This window comes from Carcharodon carcharias, chromosome 9 (assembly GCF_017639515.1).
Source record: "Carcharodon carcharias isolate sCarCar2 chromosome 9, sCarCar2.pri, whole genome shotgun sequence".
Classification (NCBI taxonomy): domain Eukaryota; kingdom Metazoa; phylum Chordata; class Chondrichthyes; order Lamniformes; family Lamnidae; genus Carcharodon; species Carcharodon carcharias.
Window position 1 is genome coordinate 11925481 of NC_054475.1, and position 25922 is coordinate 11951402.

Genomic DNA, 25922 nt, shown 5'->3' on the forward strand with positions numbered 1-25922 from the left:
ACATAAGGGAAACCTGAACTCAACATAATCGTTTGAAATCAGTGCTCAGTTCAAACAGACCCCATTTTCACTGGAGCAAGGGCCTTATCCTGCAGTGTGCAACTTATGAATTTTTAAAGTAGATATAAATGTTCATAAATAAGGTGGATAAGGTCTGTGGAACTGTCACGCTGTGATGTTATCTAAATAGCCTGCTCTTTAAAAATTAATTAAACACTGCCTTTGTGAGAATTGAAAAAAAAATCTGTTCTAGTAGTTTCAATAGCTGTTTGTTGACATAACCCTAACTGCTATCATTATAGCATTATTACTGTTTGATTGTTTTCTACAACCTATCATTACCACACTGAGGGGCTGTACATTTACAGCTCAAAGAGTTTAATAAAGGATTAGCTCTCTTGGGTGTGGGGTTATGAATACTAATGTCTGCTTTTATAAGGGATTATTTACTTGTGGAGATTTAATTGCATTGAATAGACCTTCATGAACGGGAATATTTTTATTATATAGTGAAGTATGTCATAGAAATGTAGAACTTTATTTTGTTTCATCTCAGTATGGCACCTGGGGTCTGCCCATGCTGGCTACTGGTGAGTTGGCATGGAGGCTATAAGGGCAAAGGGTGGTGGGTTTAGGGGGCATGATTTGGCGCTAAGTTGGTATGGGGCTATAAGGCTCCATGGGGGTGGGTGGGGTGCATGGGTTGGCATGAATTGGCATGGGCAGTGGGTGGGGAATGAGGGGGAGTGAGGGCTGAAACTTCGAGGGTCTGCTGTTTAAGAAAACAACTGGGATAAAGTCCCAGAGAACTGAGGCGGACCTTTTAACCAGACTGCTTTGGCACTCGGCAGCCTCTGATCTGCTTCCGGGAGCGGTGAGCTGGGCGATTTCCTGATTTTGTACACCCACCTCGGGCGCAAAAGTCCACGCCATAGAGTCCAGTGAGGGTGCGGACAGCATATTTCTTTAAAGGACATTAGTTAATCAAATGGCTTTTTAAAAATAACCCGTAGTTTCAAGGTCGCAGTTATTGATACGAGCACTCCCTTCCAGGCTTATTTAATTATATATTGAACGCACTGAATTTCAATGCCCTGGGGTTGGAACTCACATCTCCAGATTTTTTAACACAGACTGCTGGATGCTAGCCCAATAACATAACCACTACCACAATTAGCAAGGGGTGCTGCTCACATATTCTAAACTCAGAAAGATAGCTAAGGCCTTCAAATTCTTTTTGGCCATTTTGAGAGGGGCAGAAAGGCTGAGGGAATAATCCCAAAGCCCGAAGGCTGGAAACTGACTCCAGGGCCTCCTCAAATAAATGAATAGTGATCTTGAACTCCACCCCACCCCCCACCCCCCACAGGTGCTCAACTGATGAAAGAGTCCCATTTTAATTGGGCCTTGCAATTAAGTTCAGGGAGCGAGGAGGACAGCCCAAGGGGGCCTGATTATGGCAGGAAGCAGCCATCAGGAGCACTGTGGAACCAAGAGGAGAAGGAAACCCTCCAACTTCCAATTATAACCAAAATTTTACTAATAATCATTTGGTAGTACAGAACTTGAGTGTTTCTGAAAAGAGAGGCATGTATAAGCTTTTCGTCTTGCACTCATCAGGACACTCGCAAGAATACTAATATAAGGGGGAAAACAACAGTTTATACTGTACGTGAAGAGAGTGCTGATTGGCAAGTTGACGTTTCCATGGAGAATGCACCACTGATAGTGACTGACAGTTAACTGCCAAGCATTGTTTAAAATTTAAATCAGGCAGCAGACAAGTGACAGCCATTCGCTGACTCATTCCTCAGGATAATGCCTTGACCAATCATGGTCAAGCTGCCTTGTTTAAATTTCAAATAATGCTTGGCAGTTAACTATCAGTCACCATTAGTGATGCATTCTTCATGGCAATGCCACTTGCCAACCAATCAGCACTCTTTTCGCATACAGTATAAATTGTCATTTTTCCCTTGTATTCTTGCGAGTGTCCTGATGAGTGCAAGATGAAAAGCTTAGACTTGTCTCTTTTTTCAGCAATACTAAAATTTCAGTGGAGGCTGGTTTCTATGCTGCATGTTCGCCTAGAAACCTAAGTTTAGGGGGCTCGATCAGGGGAATCCTTTTCAACATGTGGTCCTTCGATTGGTTTCGGGCCCTAATTAACAGCAACAACACCAACTTGCTTTTATATTTTGCCTTTAAAGTCGTAAACCGTCCCGATTGGCCCTTCCCAGGAGCAACTATCAGATAAAATAGGATGCTGAGGCATGTAAAGAGATATTAGGACAGGTGACTAAAAGCTTGATCAAAGAGTTAAGCTTTAAGAAGCATCTTTGAGGTGGAGAAAGGGGAAGAGAGGTTTAGGGAGGGAATTCCAGAGCTTGGGGCCTTGGCCGCTGAAGACACGACTATCAATGTCAGAGCGAAGAAAAATCTGGGATGGATAAGAGTCCAGATTGGAAGAATGCAGAGACCTTGGAGTGTTGTGGGACTGGTGAAGGTTACAGGCATAGGGAGGGGTGATAACATATCCAAGAAGCTCAATACCTGATTTATTAGACTGCCCTGAACGCTAAAGAAATGGACGTGATAAATCTGGCCGGTCCCCTGTGCAGATTGAGCTCAGGTTCTCCACTGTTAAAGTAGTCAATGTTACACCATCTGTTCTACATCCATGGGCATCCTGTGCAGCTTCAAAATAAGTGTAATCACTGAACAATTTTTTAATTAAAATTCAGCATTGCTAATCATGTCTTTGTACCCTTATCTATTTAACTGCAAAACGTTACCACAACCATGCAGCATCTTTAAGGCAAGAAATGTGGACAAAATTAGAATGTGTTAGGACAATTAATTCACACGCTGTCGAGGAAGGATGTGTCCAGCAAGTGAAAGATTGTGCGCGTGATTTTTGAAAGTTTAAAAGCATTAAGTGAATTTAGAGACTTGTGTCAATCCGACCGAAGTAAGATGAGGGAGAATGATTAAAAAACTATTTTCTGCCTGTCAGCTTGAGCTAGTAATGTAAATATGATAATATCTTAAAATATTCACTTAACTATCTACTAATATTTGTTACCATTAATTAACTACTCCCTTAATTATCTGGATAATGTAATTGAGCATGGACTGATGATGGAATCTGGGATTCTCTTGTTCTGTATGGATCAGTAGTCACACTATTTGGGCAGTGAGTAGTTGGGGATCCTCCATTAACAATTCCTTAATCAGTAAAAGTGAAGTTAAGGTCTTACAGTTCAGCCATGATCTTGATGAATGGCGGAGCAGTCTTGAGGGGCCAAATGACCTACTCCTGCTCCTGTTTCTTATTTTCTTCTGTTCTTATGTTGGCTTTATCTTGGGGTAATGTTAAGGTGAATCATCTGATACAAGCAGCTGTGTCATCCCTCGACTAAATGCTGTGAAGTGATTTGGAAAGAAAACTATTCGTTCTCGGGACGTGAGCATCACTGGCAAGACTGGCATTTATTGCCCATCCTTAATCACCCCGAGAAAATGGTGCTAAGCTGCCTTCTTAAAGCACGGTGATGTGTTGATACGATTGGGTGGGAGTGAGGAGAGGGATGTTGCCTTTCCTGTTCTAGCACTATGCTGCGTAGGTTTTCAAAATGATGTCATGCACGTAGAGGGTGAATAAATCTGATGAGATTGTGCATCAGGTCTGGGTTGGCTTAAAACCAAAATGAAAATCAGGGCAAATTCAGCTGACAATTTACAGGTTGTTCTGACAGGAACCAGTCCTTACCACGGTTCAATAGGCACTGGCAACCCTCCAAAAGCTCATCCAAGTGTTTATTCTTCAAGTGGTAACGCTCTCATCTTTGAATCAAAAACTCATAGGTTCAAGCCCAACTCCAGGACCTGAGCACAGACTCAAAACTGACACTCCATTGGAGTGCTATATTGTCAGAGGTTCTATTTTCTGGATGAGACTTTAAAGCAAGGCCCTCAGGTGGATGTAGATGATCCCATTACCACTATACAATAGCTTTCATCTCCTCTGGATAATCCTAGGCACTCCATGGCCAAATAATTATTTTTTGAAGTGTCAGCCTTATTGTATGTGGGCAACATCCAGCTTGTGCACAGCAAGGTCCCACAGCAATGAGGTAAATGAACAAATAATCTATTTTAGTGCTGTCACTTGAAGGATAAGTGTCAGCTGGTAGACCAGGATAATTCTCCCACTCTTCTTCAAATATTGCCAAGTAATATTTTGCCAGATTTCACCCCCGCTTTCTCACCGCTCCACCCTGCCCCCCTCCCCCTCACCTCTCCCCTGCTGTTAGGAAGGGAGTTCCAGGATTTTGATCCAGCGACAGTGAAGGAATGGCAAAATAGTTCCAAGTCAGGATGGTGAGTGACTTGAAGGGGAACTTGAAGATGGTGGTGTTCCCTTGCGCCTGCTGCCCTTGATCCTCTAGATGCTAGAGGTCGCTGACTTGGAAGGTCCTGTCGAAGGGGGCTTGGTGAGTTGCTGCAGTGCATCTTGTAGATGACACACACTGCTGCCACTGTGCCTCGATGGTGGGGGGAGTGAATGTTTAAGGTGGCGGATGGGATGCCAATTAAGGAGGGGAAAAATGGAGAAACTTAGGGAAGGAATTCCAGAGCTTAGGGCCTAGACAACTGAAAACACAGTCACCAATGGTGAGACAAAGAACAGAGATTGATGTCTGAACTGAAAGCAGAAAATGTTAGGACTACATAATCAGCATCTGAAAAGAGAAAAAGCAGGCCACCCTTTCCAGTAGAAACACTACTTGCATTGGCTTTCCATGCTGGAGATCATTCTGGCGTTCTGGAGGCCTGTTCTCTTGTCTAACAGCTGTTTAGAAGATGCAAAAATATTTCTTGCAAATTGATTCAACTAACAGCCCTGCAAAGTGCCTTTCCTTTGCCTTTAATGAGAACAGTGCTGACTGTTTGATCTAGCGCCTGTTGAACAAACGAGAGCTCTGTCTCTCGCTGTCTCGCTCTCTCCCACTGACCATCAAACCCATGGCAACCAACACTTCCTCAGGCACTATGCTGCATTTATCCACGAAGCTGGGAAAATAATAATCAATGAGGAAAACAAATCAGGGACATCTATAAATGTTACGCGTGAAAGCTCAGGTTCAAAGAAACCAAAGTCTTTCAGGTTTTGTCACAATATATTGACTGATTTTTGTAAATTAGATTCTTCGGATGAACAAATTATTATTTGTGGAGTGTCATTGCCTCTCTTCAACCAGAATATCAATTTTTTTAAGCAATTATGGTTTCTTGGCGCTGAATTTTCACTAAAATTAGGGGTGGAACTTCAGGTCCTCGTCGTGGTGGGGGTGGGACCATAAAACGGGCGAGCTGTTCAAAACTCCATTGATTTTGGTGGGAATGGAAGATCAGCCTACAGGAGGGGCTGTAAAATTCAGCTCTAGGTATACCTTGGATTGGTGTAGTTAGGAATATAGGAATATGTATAGCCCATCAAATATCACAATCATGCATGTGAAGCACCTCAGGACACTAAAGATGTTATATAAATGCATATGTTGCTGATGTTCACTGGACATGCCCGTACAATAGAGGACTGCAAGCGCTTAGGGCTGACATTCCTCAACCAACGCCACAAAAAGAAGGCATTCATGATTACATTACTGTTGGTGGGAGCTTACTGTGCACAAACTAGCTGCCACATTTCCTACATTACAACAGAGAGTATACTTCAAAAGATATTCCATCGGGTGTAAAGTTGCTTGGGGCATCCTTAGGTTATGAAAGGACTGTGTAAATGTGTTCTCTCTTTTCTTTCTAGCTAGGTCAGAGACTTGTGAAAAACAAAAGAAACCAGTTAGCAAAAAGAAAAACAAGTTGCGACCAGCTAAAGGAAGGTTATAAGCAAAATACTGCAGATGCTGGAAATCTGAAACAAGAACAGTTCTGATGAAGAGTCATACGGACTCGAAACGTTAACTCTGTGTCTCTCTCTCCACAGATGCTGTCAGACCTGCTGAGTTTTTCCCAGCAACTTTTGTTTTTGTTAAAGGAAAGTTATGTTTGATTAACTGTGATCTCTTGTTCTCTCTCTTTTGAGAAGACATTCACTGGTTTTACTAACTTTTATGGACAAAGTTTCAGCATCAGAGAAACATTTTTGCTCTCTGTTTTTCTCCCCTTCCCCATTAAAGCTGCTAACTGTTGCTCAGGTATGGGTTTTACAGAAACAAAAACAGAAAATGCTGGAAGATCTCGGCAGCATCTGTGGAGAGAGAAACAGTTTTTTGAGTCCGTATGACCTTGCTTCAGAGCTGAGGTCTTACAGAAACAGTTACTGGATATTTACATTATTTTATTATTCATTCATGGGATGTGGGCCTTGCTGGCAGAACCGGTATTTATTTCCCAACCCTACTGTCCTTGAGAAGGTGGTGATGAGCCACCTTTTTGAATACAACCGAATGGCTCGCTAGGCCATTTCAGAGGGAAGAGTCAACCTCATGTCTGTGGGTCTGGAGTCACATGTAGGTCAGATTGGCACATCTCCTTCCCTATAGGACGTTTGTGAACCAGATGGGTTTTCATGACAAGCCAGTAGTTTTAAGGTCACCATTACTGATACCAGTTTAAAAAAAAAATTCCAAATATATTTATTTAATTGAATTCACATTTCACAGCTCTCATTGTGGAATCTGAACTCATGTCTCTGGATCATTAGTCCATTAGCCTAACCATTAATATACCCTGTACCTTTGACCAGGAGCAGGAACACTATCCTTGACTGCTACTAATTATAGTGGCCATAGTCACCAACATGATACATATTTCAGCCCAAACGAAGGGGCAATTCTTGGTGTTTTGTTTCTGTGCATTGTATCAGATATCCCAGCTTAGAAGTACAATAACGTATGGGATTTATGGCACAGAAGAAGGCCATTCTGCTCAACATGTCAATGCCAACTGATAAAGAACTATCTAGTCTAGTCCCAGCTTCCAGCTCTTGGTGAGTACAGCACCTCCTGTACATATCCAAGTGTTTTTAAATGCAACAAGAATTTCTGACTTTACTTCTGACTGAGTTCCAGACCCCCACCACCCTCTTGGTGAAAAACAAATACTCTTCAATTCCACACATTGGTGCCAAGATATGTAACAGAGTGAGGACTGACATTCACTTTAATTGTCTCCATCATCTCCTCTTTCCCAACTTTATTTTTGTATTATTCTGTGATAGGTGTCACTGGCAAGGCCAGCATTTGTTGTCCATCCCTAATTGCCCTTGAACTGAATGGCTTGCTCAGCCATTTTAGAGGATAGTTAAGAGTCATCCTCATTGCTGTGGGTCCGGAGTCACATGTAGGTCAGGCAATTTCCTTCCCTAAAAGGCATTAGTGAACCAGGTGGGATTTTACGATTCTCTCTCCACAAATGCTGCTGAATTTTTCCAGCATTTTTAATTTGGGATTTTATGACAATTGATAACAGCGTCATGGTCACCATTACTGAGACTAGCTTTCAATTTCAGGTTTTATTAATTGAATTTAAATTCCACCAGTTGTCATGGTGGGATCTGAACCCATGTCCCAGAGCACATAGCCTGGGTCTCTAATTACTAGTCAGCAATGTTACCACGATGCCGCCATCTTCCCCGTGTTAGTTACTGGATGTTTACAATTTTTAATTACTCATTCATCTCTATAACCTCTACCTGCCCATTGCTCTGCCTCTAGATTCTCAATATTTTTCTCTACACCATTGCGGGGGGTTGTGCCTTCAGTTACCTAGATTTCACACTCCAGAATTCTCTCCCTTTCCCAAACCCATCGCATTCTTCAAAATCATCGTCTAAACCCACTTGAGCCCTCTGAATCTTTCTATTTCTTTTATTCTATATCCATTTTTATTTATTCATCTCTAAAGAACCTTGGGACCATTATCTACATCAAAGTTTTGTTGAAGTGTTTTTGGGTGTCATGGTCCTTTTAAATATGTCACGAAGAGTAGCTTTGCTTTTTCTATTTTGCTAACAAGTGTGATTGTGTTGATCTCTGAGGCAGTGTTAAACTGTGCAGGGATCACATGCTAACAATCTGACACTTTGGCTATGAAAGCCCATAATTGTAAATCCAAACCATGTCACAGCAGCTGTGATCCAGAAAGTTACTGATTTACTCTCCCTGCCCTTTTTGACAACAGGGTATAATTTAAAACAAGAATCTCCCTGATTAAAGAAAGAAAAGCTTACATTTATATAGCACCTTTCATGACCTCAGAACGTACCAAAATGCTTTACAGCCGACAAAGTACTTTCGAAATATGGTCATTGTTATAACGCAGGGAACGTAGCAGCCAATTTGCGTTCAGTAAGTTCTCAGAAACAGCAATGTGATGATGACCAGACGAACTATGTATGCAATGCTGGCTGAGAGACTTTCTGACTCAGAAGTAAGAGTGTTATCCAATGATCTTAGGCTGACACTTTACGTTGAGGTATTCCAATCCCAGGTCTCTGTTCATTCAACACTTCAGCATCTTTCCACGGAGTACAGGCTCCACTTTATTGTTTTCCTCCCAAAATATTTTGCCTCAAAGTTGTTCACATTAAACAGCACATGCCACCTTTCTGCCCATTTAACTAACCTGTTTATATTCGCTTGACATTGTTTGAGAGGATACAGATCCCCAGTCTCTGTGCGGACCGTTAAGTGCAGTACATCACTCGTACCTTAGACCGTACGATCCACCCCAGGCCATGGGGCATGGACAAACTGGAATGATGCCCTTCTGCTCCTACATTTCTCCTTGATTTGCAAACCCTCACTTCTCTGCGGTGAGGCCGTAATTAAAATCTGCTGCAGTATCCAGTCAGGTTTTCAGCTGAGGTCGTTCAGATTCCTCTCACATTAATCACATTGGAATAATTTAATGCGGAAATCAATTTTATTGCCATGAGGTTTCGTGGGAAGCGATGGGGAAGCGTTTCTTCAGCTCACACACTCCCCCTCCTTTCTTGCAGCTTCATCATTTGGATAAATAAAATGAAGAAATTTAAGCGCCGATTCTCACTGTCAGCTCATCGGACAGAGACGATTGAAGAGTCACTCGCAGAGTTTCAGGAACAGATCACAAACCAGATCAAGAACAGGAGGAACGACGGTGAGTTACTGAGAATCCGGTAAGCCTGGCCACTGAGTACACTGTTAGATTATTAACTGATCAGTATCCTGTAGGTTACTGACTGACCATTCAGTATCCTGTAGGTTACTGACTGACCATTTAGTATCCTGTAGATTACTGACTGACCATTCAGTATCCTGTAGGTTACTGACTGACCATTTAGTATCCTGTAGATTACTGACTGACCATTCAGTATCCTGTAGGTTACTGACTGACCATTTAGTATCCTGTAGGTTACTGACTGACCATTTAGTATCCTGTAGGTTACTGACTGACCATTTAGTATCCTGTAGGTTACTGACTGACCATTTAGTATCCTGTAGATTACTGACTGACCATTTAGTATCCTGTAGGTTACTGACTGACCGTTTAGTATCCTGTAGGTTACTGACTGACCGTTTAGTATCCTGTAGGTTACTGACTGACCATTCAGTATCCTGTAGGTTACTGACTGACCATTCAGTATCCTGTAGGTTACTGACTGACCATTTAGTATCCTGTAGGTTACTGACTGACCATTCAGTATCCTGTAGGTTACTGACTGACCATTCAGTATCCTGTAGGTTACTGACTGACCATTCAGTATCCTGTAGGTTACTGACTGACCATTTAGTATCCTGTAGGTTACTGACTGACCATTTAGTATCCTGTAGGTTACTGACTGACCATTTAGTATCCTGTAGGTTACTGACTGACCATTTAGTATCCTGTAGGTTACTGACTGACCATTCAGTATCCTGTAGGTTACTGACTGACCATTTAGTATCCTGTAGGTTACTGACTGACCATTCAGTATCCTGTAGGTTACTGACTGACCATTTAGTATCCTGTAGGTTACTGACTGACCATTTAGTATCCTGTAGGTTACTGACTGACCATTCAGTATCCTGTAGGTTACTGACTGACCATTTAGTATCCTGTAGGTTACTGACTGACCATTCAGTATCCTGTAGGTTACTGACTGACCATTCAGTATCCTGTAGGTTACTGACTGACCATTCAGTATCCTGTAGGTTACTGACTGACCATTTAGTATCCTGTAGGTTGCTGACTGACCATTTAGTATCCTGTAGGTTACTGACTGACCATTTAGTATCCTGTAGATTACTGACTGACCATTTAGTATCCTGTAGGTTACTGACTGACCATTTAGTATCCTGTAGGTTACTGACTGACCGACCAGTGTCGCTCCAAGCCACGCACCACCCTGACTTGGAAATATATCACCGTTCCTCCACTGTCGCTGGGTCAAAATCCTGGAACTCCCTCCCCAACAGCACTGTGGGTGTACCTGCACCACATGGACTGCAGCGGTTCAAGAAGGCAGCTCATCACCACCTTCTCAAGGGGCAATTAGGGATGGGCAATAAATGCTGGCCTAGCCAGTGATGCCCACAACCCATAAAAGTGCATTAAAATATCTTGTGGATTACTGACTGACTGATCAGTGTCCTGTAGATTACTGACTGACCGATTAGTATCCTGTAGATTACTGACCGACCAATCATTATCCTGTAGATTACTGACTGACCGATTAGTATGCTGTAGATTACAGACCGACCAATTATTATCCTATAGATTACTGACTGACCGATCGGTATCCTGTAGATTACTGACTGATCTATCAGTGTCCTGTTAGATTACTGACTGACCTAACAGTGTCCTGTAGTTTACTGACTGACCGATCGCTATCCTGTTGATTACTGACTGACTGATCAGTGTCCTGTTAGATTACTGACTGACCGATCGGTATCCTGTAGATTACTGACTGACTGTTAGATTACTGACTGACTGATCGTTATCCTGTAGATTACTGACTGACCGATCAGTGTCCTGTAGGTTACTGACTGACCAATTGGTATCCTGTAGATTACTGACTGACTGATTGTTATCCTGTAGATTGCTGACTGACCAGTCAGTGTCCTGTAGTTTAATGACTGACTGATCGGTGTCCTGTTGATTACTGACTGACCGATCAGTGACCTGTTAGATTACTGACTGACCGATCGGTATCCTATAGATTACTGACTGACCGATCAGTGTCCTGTAGGTTACTGACTGACTGATCGGTGTCCTGTAGTTTACTGACCGACCGATTGTTATCCAGTAGATTACTGACTGACTGATCTTTATCCTGTAGATTACTGACTGACCGATCAGTGTCCTGTTAGATTACTGACTGACCGATCAATGTCCTGTAGATTACTGACTGACCGATCGTTATCCTGTAGATTACTGACTGACCGAACTGTGTCCTGTTGGATTACTGACTGTCCGATCGGTATCCTGTAGATTACTGACTGACCTATCTGTGTCCTGTAGATTACTGATTGACCGATCGGTATCCTATAGTTTACTGACTGACTGATCGGTGTCCTGTAGATTACTGACTGATCGATCGGTGTCCTGTAGATTACTGACTGGCCGATTGGTATCCTGTAGATTACTGACTGACCGATCGATGTCTTGTAGATTACTGACTGACCAATCGGTGTCCTGTAGTTTACCGACTGACCGATCGGTGTCCTGTAGATTACTGACTGACTGATCAGTGTCCTGTAGTTTACTGACTGACCGATCGGTGTCCTGTAGATTACTGACTGACCGACCGGTGTCCTGTGGATTACTGACTTGTTGGCCTTGATCATTCATGAAAATTACTCGATTTTAAAAACAATCAGTGGAGCCAATAAAAACATTGAAATTTGATGTTTAATTTTTCACCCAGCCAGTGGATCTCTTTGGTTACCGGAAAGGTTGACTATTCCCTTGGCAAGACATCAGCTAGAACCCAATTCCTTGTGGTTAATTCTTGGCTACGTACTTTTCAGGAGCAGAGATTCTCCAGCGGCTCCACTGAGATGCCTGTGTGTAATTGGGTCATGTAGTCTATCAAAGTCTGAGACTTGTTCTTCTGCTGAGCCAGGTTTGGTACACTCAGTAGGGAAGCTGCAAATTCGTTCACTCATGAGGGTTGTGAATCTTTGGAACTCTCTACCACAGGGGACTGAGTGTTCAGTCATTGAACATATTCAAGCCTGATTCTTGGGAACTAAGGAAATCGAGGGCTACAAAAACAGTGCAGGAAAGTGGGACCAATGTGGAGGATCAGCCATGATCTTATTGAATGGCAGGCTAGAGGGGCAGTAATGCCTACTTCTGCTCCTATTTGTATGTTTTTATATACTGCCATTGGTAGAGACAATCAAGCAAAATACCTGTTGGAAAGTATTTGTCAGGATGTCAAGGCAGGCAGTATCAAGTTTTTTAGTGATGAGCCCCCTCCCCCCACCTCTCCCCCCACCGCCGCCCGCCCCCCCCCACCCCCACCCCCACCCCCCCCCACCGCCCCCCCCCACACCCCCACCCCAGCTCCACCCTCAGCCTCGATGACTCATTAGTCAGTTGACACTCATGATTGAAGCTCAGACAAGAAAATTGGATCCATAAGATGATCTACTGGAGAGAGGATCTCAGCATCTGTGCAACCACAGCGCAACACAGTCGGTGCCTTTAGCAGGGCAGAGGACAAAATTAGGAACACAAGGAACCATGGCAGAGGCCATTCAGCCCCTTGACCCTGCTCAACCATTGAAGTAGGTCATGGCTGCTCTGCACCTCAACTCCATTTACCCACCTTTGCACCATAATCCCTGATGCCCTTAACCAACAAAAATCTGCTCACCTCGGTCTTCAAAGCTCTCAAGGTCCATGGCTTTTTCAGGCAGCATATTCCAAATTTCAGCTGGGTGAGAAAGTACTTCCCTGAACTTGCTCCTGAAAAGCCTGGATCTTATTTTCAGGTGATGATATTATTAAAATTAGAGGGAGGAGGCATACTGTGCTAGTCTAAAGAGTTATTATTGACTAAATTGTATTCCTGCTGTGCTAGATTGTATTTAACAAACACAAACAGATATCATTGACGCCATCTCTTGTGCCTGTATTCACAAAGCATTTTTTTTTGTTTGCTACTTTTCCAACAACAGCCTGGCAAAGGCCTTCTTTAACCCTCCCAATTCTACAAGTGCCATTACTCACGGTTCACCCTCGAGACAGCTTTTACCACCCTCCCGAATGTCATGTGCTTTTTCCTTTCACCAAATATAATTAAACCGTAAAAAAGAGACATGTCGAAGCTTTTTGTCTTGCACTCATCAGGACACTTCGCAGGGATACCGATATAAGGGCAAGACCAACAACTTATACTGTATGTGAAGAGAGTGATGATTGATTGGCAAGTGGACTCTGATTGGTAGAGGCCAATTAGAGTCTATTTGCCAACTAATTAGCATTCTTTTCGTATAAGATATGAATTGTTGTTTTACCTTTATACCGGTATTCTTGTGAAGTGCCCTGATGAGTGCAAGACATTAATAAAGCTTAGACATGTCTCTTTTCCAGCAATACTCAAATTCTGTACTACCAAATGACTATTTATAATTAAACCATTAAAATTGTATTCAATCAAGTTAAACTGTAGGGAAGCTAAGAATGGAGGAGAATTAATGAAGCACACATAATGAGACATAAACTCAAGGCTCTGGCAGAACTGGCCATTACTTTTTCCCATGCTTCAGTTTAATGCAGCATCATTTTGACATTATCTAGACTCTGTGGGCAGAATCTGCTGCACGTACATTATCTCATGGCTACAGTACAAAGAAGGGCAGGGAAGATTTCCCTGGTACTCTGGCTAATAGTTATCCTTCAACCAATATCACATGTATTAGCTAGTCCTTATCCTGTTGCTGTTTGTGGGAGCTAGCTGTGTGAAAGTTAAATTGCCACCCTTCCTACATTACAATTGTGGTTACACCCCAAGAAGGAAGCTCATTTGTAAGGCGTTTTGGGATATCTTGAGATTGCGCTATATAAATGCAAGTCTTTCTTTCTTCATGCCATTCTCTGATGTGCGACTTCCAGATGTGTTGAAGATGCTTTGTCAGTATGGAATAATATAGATAGTAAATGCTCTAGGAACGTTTAGTGGCAAAATATGAGTATTGGTCCAAGTACAACTCTTAGCCTACTGGCATGCTGTGAAATGTGGATATATTTTCTGCTTCCTCTGGTAACTGCGGTGTCAAACATGCAGTGTCTAAATCCAACAGTGCCCTCATCATGGGAGGCAATGCATAATCAAAACGGTTACTGCTCTCGACTGAGTATTCATGTCAATGATTTTAAGTTTTATTATGAGCTCTCTAAATTTCACCCCCCTACCCCCCGCCACAAAAATGACATTGAATTCTTGCTACTTTTTTCCACTCTTTCTCTTCCACCACCCCCTCCACCACCGACCACACACACACACGCACACACACACATACACACACACACACACCCACCCCCCCCCCCACACTGTACCTTAGATTAGAAAGTCATTTGGATAATGTTTTAAAATTTGTGATATTGAATCATCTGCTTATTACATGAATCATTCTCAATGTTTCTTGTTATTGAAGTCATTAGGAGGGAACACAGAGCCTGATGTATAACGGGTGGATAATTCAATATTGTCCATTTTATACCAATGCCCATAAGTTAACATTAACCCCACTGTGCCATAAATTGTTGCCTTGACCTTGAATCCAGCAACTCCATGTTATAATGTCTCCCTCTACCAGTGCACTTCACCATCCTACTACACACTTGATTTTCTAACATAATCATACCTAACAATGAACATTACTACTTGTGACATTGTGGGACATCCCTCACTCCTCACTAAGTGAATTTGCCAAGTCTGCACCCCTGCTAATGGATTTGCAGAGATTTGTCAGTCACAATAGATCCCTTGGCTAAAGGTCCAATTCTGCAACTTGTGCTCTAGTATAGTGATCACCTAGACTGAGGTGCAGTGTCACTGAACTTACTGTTAAATTCTCCTACTTTAGCTCATTGCCTATTATACCCTCAGAAATTATGCAAGTTCTCAATCTTCTCAGTTGGAGGCAAGGAACTTAACTCTTCACTCCCCAAAGCCTGTCCACCATCTACAAGACACGAGTCAGGAGTGTGAAGAATATTCTCCTGGATGAGTCCAGCTCCAACAACACGAGAAGCTTGATGCCATCCAGGACAAAGTAGCCTGCTTGATTGACACCCCATCAACCATCTTCAACATTCACTCTCTCCACCACTGATGTACATGGCAGCAGTGTGTGCCATCTACAAGATGCACTACAGCAACTCACCAAGGTGCCTTAGACAGCACCTTCCAAACCCATGACCTCTTCCACCTAGAAGGACAAGGGCAGCAGGTGCAAGATCACCCCCAGGTCACTCATCATCCTGCCTTGGAAGTATTTCGCCATTCCTTCACTGTCACTGGGTCAAAATCCTGGAACTCCCTCCCTAACAGCACTGTGGGTGTACCTATTCCACGTGGACTGCAGCAGCTCAAGAAGGCAGCTCACCAGCACCTTCTCAAGGGCAATTAGGGATGGGCAATAAATACTGGCCTTGCCAGTGACACCCACGTCCCATGAATGAATATAAAATCTGTCACTCTTCCTTTAATCTATAACCCTAAATGCTTTACCCAGTTTGGCTTTATGTAACTTCTCCTTGATTCATCTCATCCCCACTCGCATTCTATTCGACCTTGGTGATGTGCTGCATCCTGGGCCTAGCCTCTCATCTACATTGGAAAAATGTTGCTCCCTGACGCTAAATGGGTTAAAGTTTTGGGCTTTGTGTGGTACAAGTGTTAATCTTCAGGATCAAAGGGATGTGGGCAGAGAGAATACTCTTTGAATTCTAAAAGCTTTTTGGCAGCATCCGTGTGCAGTTCCAGATCCGTTTCCTTTGATATCCCAATTCTCATTATTCTGCTTGACAAAAATAAGCTTTAATAACAGCAGCAATATAATTAAAATAAATCATGCATGCATCCCATGTGGTGATGAAGTGACAATCATTAGCATTCACCTGCTAATGGTGGCGAATCTCTTGGAGGGTTCGTTGCTGTTAAATTTTGCAGCCTTCGCCCTCCCCCATCGTCCCCAACTCCCTTTCGCTAATTTCTTCTTTTCCCTGTTCCACCTCAACCTCCTCATTTTGTAGTCCACTCTCCAGTGTTTCCCCGTGCTTGCTCATCACTTCCTAATCCTGTTCCCTTTCCTCCTCTCTGCCCCAGCGATGTTGAATCAGGCTGACACACTGGCCACTGTGGTTCGCCTGCAATGAGTCAAAAGCCGTGAATTGTGCACAGCCCAGGATTTTCACTCCTTTCACTATGCCGGGTGGAGAATCCACCAACCTTTCCCCTAACACATGAGGAACCATTCAAACAGACAGCTATTCACACAATTTACCTGGGAAGTGACAATAAAAATCCCCAAATAGTAGAAAGACGATTCTGATATTAAGTGAAGTGACCTTTCATCTAATCAACAATAGTTACAGTCAGAAAACATTTCATTCAACACTAACATCATCCCACCACTGACCTAACATTGAACTGACAAGTAAAATGCAAACCAGACACATTTCTAGAGGATATGCAAATTGGTCAGTAATCATACATTGCTATTTAATATCGGGTTTTTTTTGTATGCTTGTCAATCTCTCATGGGGTTGCAGAAGTCTTAAGCTAAAGTCAGGCCAGAGGGTGGGGGATAATTGGACCAGGGTGCGATGAAGTAATTCAGCCCCATTTTAAAGTTTTATTCCTTTGTCCACCTTTATAATGGAAAGCATCCATATAAACTTTTCATGCCGCATTTTTTTTATTCATTCATGGGATGTGAGCATCGCTGGCAGTGCCAACATTTGTTGTCCATCCCTAACTGTCCTTAAAAAGGTGGTGGTGAGCTGTCTTCTGCAGTCCATGTGGTGTAGGTACACCCCCAGTGCTGTTGGGAGGGAGTTCCAGGATTTTGACCCAGCGACAGTGAAGGAACTGCGATATCTTTCCAAGTCAGGGTGGTGAGTGTCTTGGAGGGGAACTTCCAGGTGGTGGTGCTCCCATGCATCTACAGTCCTTGTTATTCTGGATGGTAGAGATTGTAGGTTTGGAAAGTGCTGTCAAGGGGATTTTAGTGAGTTTCTGCAATACATTTTTTAGATGATACACACTGTTGCCACTGTGCATTGATGGTGGAGGGAGTGAATTCTTAAGGTGGTGGATGGGGTGTCAGTCAAACAGGCTGCTTTGTCCTGGATGGTGTCAAACTTCTTGAGTGTTGTCAGAGCTGCACTCATCCAGGCAATCGGAGAGTATTCCATCACACTCCTGACTTGTGCCTTGTAGATGGTGGACAGGCTTTGGGGAGTCAGGAGGTGATGCTTCTACTAATAGTGCCACTAAAGTATCTCCACCACTTTGGGGTGGAAAAGTGGAATCTAGCCTACGTGATATTTCTCTCTTGTTCTTCTCAGTAACACAGGCCACAGGGATGAGAGATGCTGGAGAGTAGCTGCAGCCCATTTTGTAGATCATATACATTGCAGTTGTGGCAGACAAGTGATGGATTGGATGGTTATTCAGCATAGCAACAGGGGTGATCACATCAATTCCCCAATGGTGGTTTAATGGAGGCTTCAACTTGTTCATTGTAAATTGCAGCTGTTCCCCTTAGTTGAAGGGTCAGTCACGAGGGGACATAAATTCAAGGTGAGGGGCAGGAAGTTTAGGGGGGATGTGAGGAAAAACTTTTCTACCCAGGGGATGATGACAGACTGGAATGCGCTGCCTGAGAGGGTGGTGGAGGCAGGTTGCCTCACATCCTTTAAAAAGCACCTGGATGAGCACTTGGCATGTCACAGCATTCAAAGCTATGGGCCAAGTGCTGGTAAATGGGATTAGGTAGGTAGGTCAGGTATTTCTCACATGTCGGCACAGACTCGATGGGCCGAAGGGCCTCTTCTGCATTCTGTGATTCTGTGAGGTAATGGCTCTCCCAGAATAGCAGTGAGAGGAATCTGACCGGAGAATTTGAGAAGCTGGGGTTGCTCTAGGAGTAGAGAAGACTAAGGGGAGGTGTGATGGAGGTGTTCAGAATTATGAGGGTTAAGTAAGGAGAAACTGTTCCGATTGGCAGAAGAACCCGAGGGCACAAATTTAAGGTTATTGGCAAATGAACCAAAAGGGAGATGTCAAGACTTTTTTTTAATACAGTGAGTTGTTATGATCTGGAATGCGCTGTCTGAAAGGGCGGTGGAAGCAGATTCAATAGTAACTTTCAAAAGGGAATTGGATAAACATTTGAAGGAGAAAGAATTGCAGGATAATGGGGAAAGGAGACCAGTTGGGTAGCTCTGTCAATGAGCCAGCAGAGGTACGATTGGCAAATGGCCTCTATCTGTGCTAATATCATTCGATGATGCAGGCGGTGCTCATACACCTACAAGCTCTTACAAATAAGAGTCAGATGATGGACAGTTTCATTATTCAATGCAGAATACCTGTGGAGTTGTTACTATCCTCCTCCTTCCAAACATAAATTGAAATATTGAATTAATAAATTTGTAGTTAACTCAGCCTTCTCTACGCTCAAAAAGTTCAATTATGATGCCTCCTCCACTTGTTGTCAAAACAAGTCACTGACACATCAGGTGGGTGGAGAGCAAATTTGGAACCTCCATTGAATCTGTCCTTCGGCAGTTCAAAGTGACAGAAATTTCGGATGCTTTCTGTCAGGTTCCCAAGGAGGATTAACACTTCTGCTTATTGCTTATAAAAATATTAGACATATTGAAATATTGAAAGGCTGTTTGACTGACAGACCAGAATCATTCAACTGGGCAATGAAGTGCTTCCCCTTTCCAATTAGCGTGGGGAGGCAGGACTGGCAATAATCTATGTCTTGGGTGGTAAATGGGAGGTGTGGGGTGGGGCAGTCAGAGGCAGGAGGTCATGTAATGATACTTGCAGGAATATATTCAACCAGAGTGATAACCCTACTCCCCACTGTGTGTCAATGTACACAACTGAAAATTTTACAACTGAGATTGACAGGCTTTTGTTAGGCAAGGACATCAAGAGGTAAAGAACCAAAGCTGGTAGTGGACCTAAAGGTGGGGATCAGCCATGATCTAGTTGAATGGTGGAACAGACTTTGAGGGGCTAAATGGCCTACTCTTGTTTCTATGTTCCTGCAATGGAACCATCTGCTCCTAAGAAACACTGCTAACTCCTACCAGGATGTGAAGTACATTAACTGGATTGTGTTTAAGCTGTTTACTACTCAGGTCAACATCCCGCAGGGTTACCATTAACCAGAAACTGTACTGGACTAGCCATATAAATACTGTGGCTACAAGAGCAGGTCAGAGGCTAGGAATCCTGTGGCGATTAACACACCTCTTGACTCCCCAAAGCCTGTCCACCATCTACAAGGCACAAGTCAGGAGTGTGGTGGAATACTCTCCATTGGCCTGGATGAGTGCAGCTCCCACAACACTCAAGAAACTTTACACCATCCAGGACAAAGCAGCCCACTTGATTGGCACCCCATCCACAAACATTCACTCTTTCCACCACTGAAGCACAGTAGCTGCAGTGTGTACCATCAACAAGATGCACTGCGCAACTCACCAAGGCTCCTTTGACAGCACCTTCCAAACCATCTAGAAGGGCAAGGGCAGCAGATACATGCAAACACCATTTAACTCTCACCGTCTCTGTCTGTCTCTCTCCTCCTTTTAAATGTTCCTTAAAACCTACCCATTTGACCAAGCTTTTAGTCACATGTCCTAATATCTCCTTATGTAGCTTTTGACTGATAACACACCTGTGAAGCATCTTGGGGATTAAAGGTGCTATAAGTGCAGATTATTTGTTGTCCTGAACCACACCAGCGGTAGCTGTAGGAGGAAATCTTGGCAGATGGTTGGTTGGTTTGACCCGAGCATTTTTCAAAAGTCATTACTTCAGTGCTGGTTTTTCTCTCCTATATACCAAACCCTTCCACAAGCAATGCCTACATCATTCATGATCCAGGTCGAATGATTTGCTTTTCACTGTTTCACTTTTTTCCAAGCTATTAATGTAATAAGCGCGGGCAGCCAATCAATGGTGCCACTTTTCTCTGATTAAAACATGATTTGCCCACCCAACAAACTGTGATATTGTAACGTAGGTGGAAAATAATCACATCTGTCAAGTGCTACAATCTATTATTAGCAATCAGCTCTGCTCCTTGTGGGATTCCTCTTGTGTCTGAGAAACCAGAAGTAATTTATGACACCCAGGAATGGTTTTCTAAAATGTACTCTCAAATAAATCAACCAGCGTGAACATCATACAGAGCGAATTTTGACACTGAAGTATCAGCCAATGGAATGGAGGTGGGGATGAGGCTCGTGCTTTTAATTTACAGACTTTTTGAGCTCCTGACTGAAAATGTTTCATAACAAGAACTACAGTAAATAGGATCTCCTAACAACAGGCTTATTTCTCCAGCGAAATGCAGTGAGTGGAGGACAGTTACATAATACAAACCATGTGTGTAAAATTAATCACAACCATTTACAGCAATTCAGTCTCCAGCCATGATTGATTGGAAAATTAGCCAGTTCCATTCTGCCTTAATCTTGTGGTGCCTATATATATATATATATATATAAAACATAAACAGAATTACCTGGAAAAACTCAGCAGGTCTGGCAGCATCAGCGGAGAAGAAAAGAGTTGACATTTCGAGTCCTCATGACCCTTCTACAGAACTATATATGTATATATATATATATACGTATGTTTGTGTATATGTATGTGTACATATATACAAATATATATATATTATATATTGTGTATATATATGTGTGTGTTTAATATATATTGAAAATATGTGTGCATATATATGCTCAGTTTAAATTCATTATGGCTGATTCCCCCAGATACCTTGCTGGTGTGGTGCCTTGCACCCACCCCACCTCCACAGTGCATGGTGCATTACCTGTACCGTCGGGCGGCCAAGTTGTACTATTACTGATAGAGTTGATCTGCAGGCATTTCTTGGGTGGAAACATTAAGTTTATTTACAATGCACTCAGCAGCAATTACACGTGTGCTTTCAACACCAACTCTATCTCGACACTACCCCCTGAGGTTGCCCACGCTACTTTCCTATTTGTCACTACAGATCATGTGATCTTTCTTAACAAGTACTATTCTTAAAGGTACACCACACACTAAATAAAACCAGAATTACTACAACCTGTAACTTACTGTTCAAATGAAAATTATATTTGGGTACTGCACAGCCTTTTCACTTAAAGAAAGACTTGCATTTCTACAGCATCTTCTCCAAGGAGATCCCAAAGCACTTCATAGCCAGTGAAGTACTTTTCTGAAGTGTACGCACTATTTTAATGTAGGAAACTCAGCAGCTGACTTGTGCACAGCAAGTTCCCGCAGATAATAGCACGATAGTGACTGGATAACCTGCTTACTAGTGATGTTAATTGAGGGATAGATATGTTGGCCAGGATACAGGGAAGAACGCCCCTGCTCTTATTGACATTATTGCTGGAGGATCTTTTAAAGTCATTTGAGAGGCGGATGGGGTCTTGGTTTACCATCTCATTCCTATGATTGTTGGGGTGGGGAGGTGGGATTTGTGAGGGATGAGATTGTAATTGATTTTTATTTCCAAATCAATGTGTAACAAACAGCTGGATGCCACTTTCCTCTGGTTTGATCTTGTAGTTTTACAACTATGAGATTTATAAAATTATTATGCTTTGGGACTGTATCTTTAAATTTAGGGTAAATAAAGCAAGTCATGTGACCTGTTCTAAAGCCTTCCTGATGATAAACCTGGATGGTTTGATTGTTAGGGACCAAAAGAAGTCTTAGATTGTTTTACTGCAAAGAAGGTACAAGTTATTTACACTTGGAGGCAATGGCAGCAGTCTCTGAGTTTACAATAAGTGGAATCTGAGTCTCCTAAAGTCCCAGTATGGTTTTGAAGGTACTGGATTGTAACCCGTTGTGCTGCAAACTGTCCATTTACTCCTAAAATGAAAGGGAGTTGGGAGTTGAAAATAGCTAATGAGTCATACCTGGGTGTAAGGTTAATGTGTTTCACGTCGCCATGGGGAAGAGGGTAGAGGAAGCCATTTTTGAGATCAAGTTACAGTCTTCCCTGCAAATTAATGAACATCACAGACAGACAGCAGTTCAGTGTGGTCAGCAGAGAGAAGAGACTACTTGGCCTTATGCTCTACCATAGCCAGATGCAGGAGGGAGATGGTCTTTAGTCGAAGAGATGCATCCTGCAGCTATCTATGGATTCCAGAACATTTGTCCTAGCAAGGCAGGAGAAAAAGAATAATCGGAACAGGCTTTACTGCCGGTGGTGGATTTCAGAAACTCTCTGAGAACTGAGGACAGCAGCTGGGGACAGTCACTCGAAGTTACTGTTCTGTGAATCGGAGATAGGGGAACCCACTGGAAGCTGGGAGCAACTGTGGGCTGTTTGCTAAAAGCACAGTAATTCCATGGAGAGTGTGATGGGTGTTAAGCATAAAAGAGGAACATCACTTTCAGTAGTTTAAAGTACGAATTACCAACAAAAGGAAAGTCATGTTTGATGGATGGTATTTTAGTCATTTTTTACAGTTAAAGTTGTAAAATGAGAAATCTTGTCATGACATTCTTTCAGATAGTAGTTGGAAGTTCTTTGTAAAAATTATTGGTCTCTACGGAGATTGTGACAATAGGTAAATCCGAAAAAGCAAATCCTCATGGATGTATTTTCAGTTCCGGTTGCTGATCTATGTTTCCCTTTTACTTAGATATTGCACATGAGAATCTTCCGCTGACCTTGAACGTGCACACGGACCGGATGACATCAGAAGATGCTCATTCTCCAAATCCCCTGCGTTACAGGAATCACCGACAGCGCAGGTTCTCGATGGAGGTACAACAAACTCTCTCACTTCATACCAGCGGCCAGGGGGCATGGTTGTGTTGCTGGCCTCGAATATTTGAATTGTCTCCTGGCTGGCCTCCATTTTCCATCAACTTGAGCTCATCCAAAATGCTCCTGCCCGTAACTTAGCTCCAACCAAGTCATGGTCACCTATCACCCCCGTGCTCACTGACCATTGCTGATTCAACAATGCCTTGATTTTACAATTCACGTTCATCTTATTAAAGCCCTCCATTATCTTGCTGCTCCCTACCTTTGTAATCTCCTCTAGCCCCAGGACCCTGTGAGATTGCTGCATTCCTCAAATTGTGGCCTCTTGTGTCTCTCACCTATTTTAATTGCTGCACTGTTGACTTCAGGGCCCCAGACCTGGAATTCTCTCCCTAAACCACCAACCTTCCTCTTTCCTCACTTAAGCCACTCCTTTAAACCACCTTTTTGACCAAGCTTCTGGTCACCTGTCCTAATATCTCCCTACCTGACTCAGTGTCAAATTTTGTCTGATAATGCCGCTGTGAGTTGCCGTGGGGTGATTTACTGGGTTACAGGTGTGATATAAACGTGGGCCAATGTTGAGAGTCACCTTTGAAATTTGGATTAGGATTCCAACAGCAGAATTGCATAAAATTACACAGAATTCATAGCATGGAGCAGCCCATTCAGCCCACCTGGTCTATGTTGGTGTTTCTGCTCCAGCCTCTTCATCTCATCCTACCAGCATATTCTTTCTACTCCGCATTGTTTATCTCGCTTCCTCTTAAGGAATCGCCACCATTCACCGCGGCTACTCCAGGACCGGAATTTTAAGTCCCACGTGCCCCGCTCGAACGGGTGTAAAATCGCGCCAGATGACATCAGACGAGCATCCCGACATCATCACTCACTCGCGCGATAATTCGCTTGGCGGGTGCACACGCAGGGGGCAGTAGGAAGAGCGCCCGCCGACAATTAAGCTCATTAACGGCCCCAATCGTCAGCGATTTTCCGTGGCCTGTCCGACCCTTAACAGTTGGCGGACGGGCCAATCGGCCGGGCGGCCTTTACGTTTTCGATGAAACCTCATCCAAGGGCAGGGATGAAATCTCCTTTTGGGTATAAAGTAGAAAGAAATATCTGGGGACGGAGTTTTTATGTGAGGTCAGGTGGTTGATTGTGCTGCACGGACACTTTGTGCAGCGTTTTTGTGCTTTCTTTTATTCAGTGGGGGTCCTGCAGCAGCAGCTCTCCCCACCCCCCCACCTCAGGCCGCTGTCTGCCTTCAGGGAGCTCAGTGGAAGTGCTCACCAGCACCCGCGGTGAGGTCTCAGCGCCCACCCTCTCCCCGCCCCCATCGGCAGTGCCGAGCCTTTGTCCGGGCCGTTAGTTGGCCCGTCGGTGTGAAATCATGGTCAGGGGCCAATCACAGTCGGGGGGACTGTTTGCAGTTTGGTCCCGGGCCCACCGATCGTGCAAAATTCAGGCCCGGGTCGGGGGTGGAATTAAATTGAACGCGCAGAATACGCAGCAGAAAGGCAAGGCCATTCAGCCCAACCATTTCATGCTAGTGTTGATGCTGCACTGGAACCAAATGTGTTCTCTCTTTCTCCTCTACCCTGCCTCCCCGCCCCCGCCCCCCCAACCCTCCCCCAACCCTCCCCCATCCACCCCAGGACTTCAGCAAGAGACTGTCGCTGCCGATGGATATCCGACTACCAGAGGAATTCCTACAGAAGCTGCAGCTGGAGAGCCCACCCCTTCCAAAGACACTGAGCAGGACATCTCGCCGGGCCTCGCTGGTGAGTCAGTCACAGCGAGCATTCGGAGGCTCCTGCCTGTTACATATGGCACCGACTTAAACCTGTCCCCCAGCGCGATCGATCGATGGCGTCCTTGGACGTAGAGCGTCAGAGAGCAGCAGCTGGGACAAAGACAAAATACGGCATCTGCCGGAAGCTTGAAATAGAGACAGAAAACACTGGAACCGCTCAGCAGGTCAGGCAGCATTTCGATGAATGGTCATCGATCAGAAGCATTAACTCTGTTTCTATCCCCCCCCCCACGCAAGCTGCCTGACCTGCTGATAACTCCCAGCGTTTCTTGCTTTTAGTTAATGTCCCTAATCGGCTTGCGACTACAGAAGATTAAGGGACGGATCTAATTCAGGTGCTTTAAGCTGCAGGGAGGTGTCTATGAGGCCATGCTGAGCTTCATACGTGTTTGTGGGATCCTCCTAACAAAAGGTAACTAACATTCCACTGTCCGTCCGTGCCTGGCACAGCTCCGCAGGCTGCTCTCTGTTGTTGGGGAATCAAATACCGGTGCGCCAAGGCCTGGATTTTTCACTCCTGAGTCGGGTGCGCAAATCGGGATATTTCCTGTCTCTGCGAACCTGACCTAGGGGAAAAGGGGCCCCGAAGTCGGGATATTGTTTTTTTCTGAGGGTGGGGCTGGATTAGACATTGGGCCCGCTTTCCCCACCACCCCCCACCCCCACCAACCCCCCCCCCCCAACCCCCCCCACTCCCAGAGCGAGTGAGTAGTCTGTCGGGTGCAGAGACAGGCTGGTCAGAAGGCTTGTCTCTGTGCACCGGTCCTGTGTGAAAGATATAAAAAAATGCCCAAAAAAGACATCCCTCTAGTCTTCACCCAGCTCCCCCCCCGCCATCCCCCTCACCCCTCCACCCACTCCCCATGTCCCACCCATGCCCACCCATGCCACCTCATTGCCCTGTACCCACCCCCCAAATCCCCCATACCCTCCGTGCCAACCCTATGACCCTGTACCCATAGCGAGCAATTATTTTTAATACTCCAGGCATTTCCCCCCCCCTCCCCAAAATTTAAAGGGCAGGTCCTTTAAATGCCTTGACA

At 44.0% G+C, this 25922-nt stretch overlaps 1 protein-coding gene across 1 annotated transcript in view; it reads left to right on the forward strand.

Moving 5' to 3' along the window:
• Window positions 1-25922, forward strand: part of LOC121282090 (cyclin-dependent kinase 18-like) — a 159256-nt gene that overhangs the window by 24185 nt on the left and 109149 nt on the right. Inside the window, exons 2-4 of the mRNA XM_041195549.1 lie at window positions 9026-9165; window positions 22936-23060; window positions 24722-24847. Coding sequence (XP_041051483.1) covers window positions 9048-9165; window positions 22936-23060; window positions 24722-24847 — 369 coding nt within the window. The 5' untranslated portion in view covers window positions 9026-9047. The remainder of the gene's footprint in view (window positions 1-9025; window positions 9166-22935; window positions 23061-24721; window positions 24848-25922) is intronic.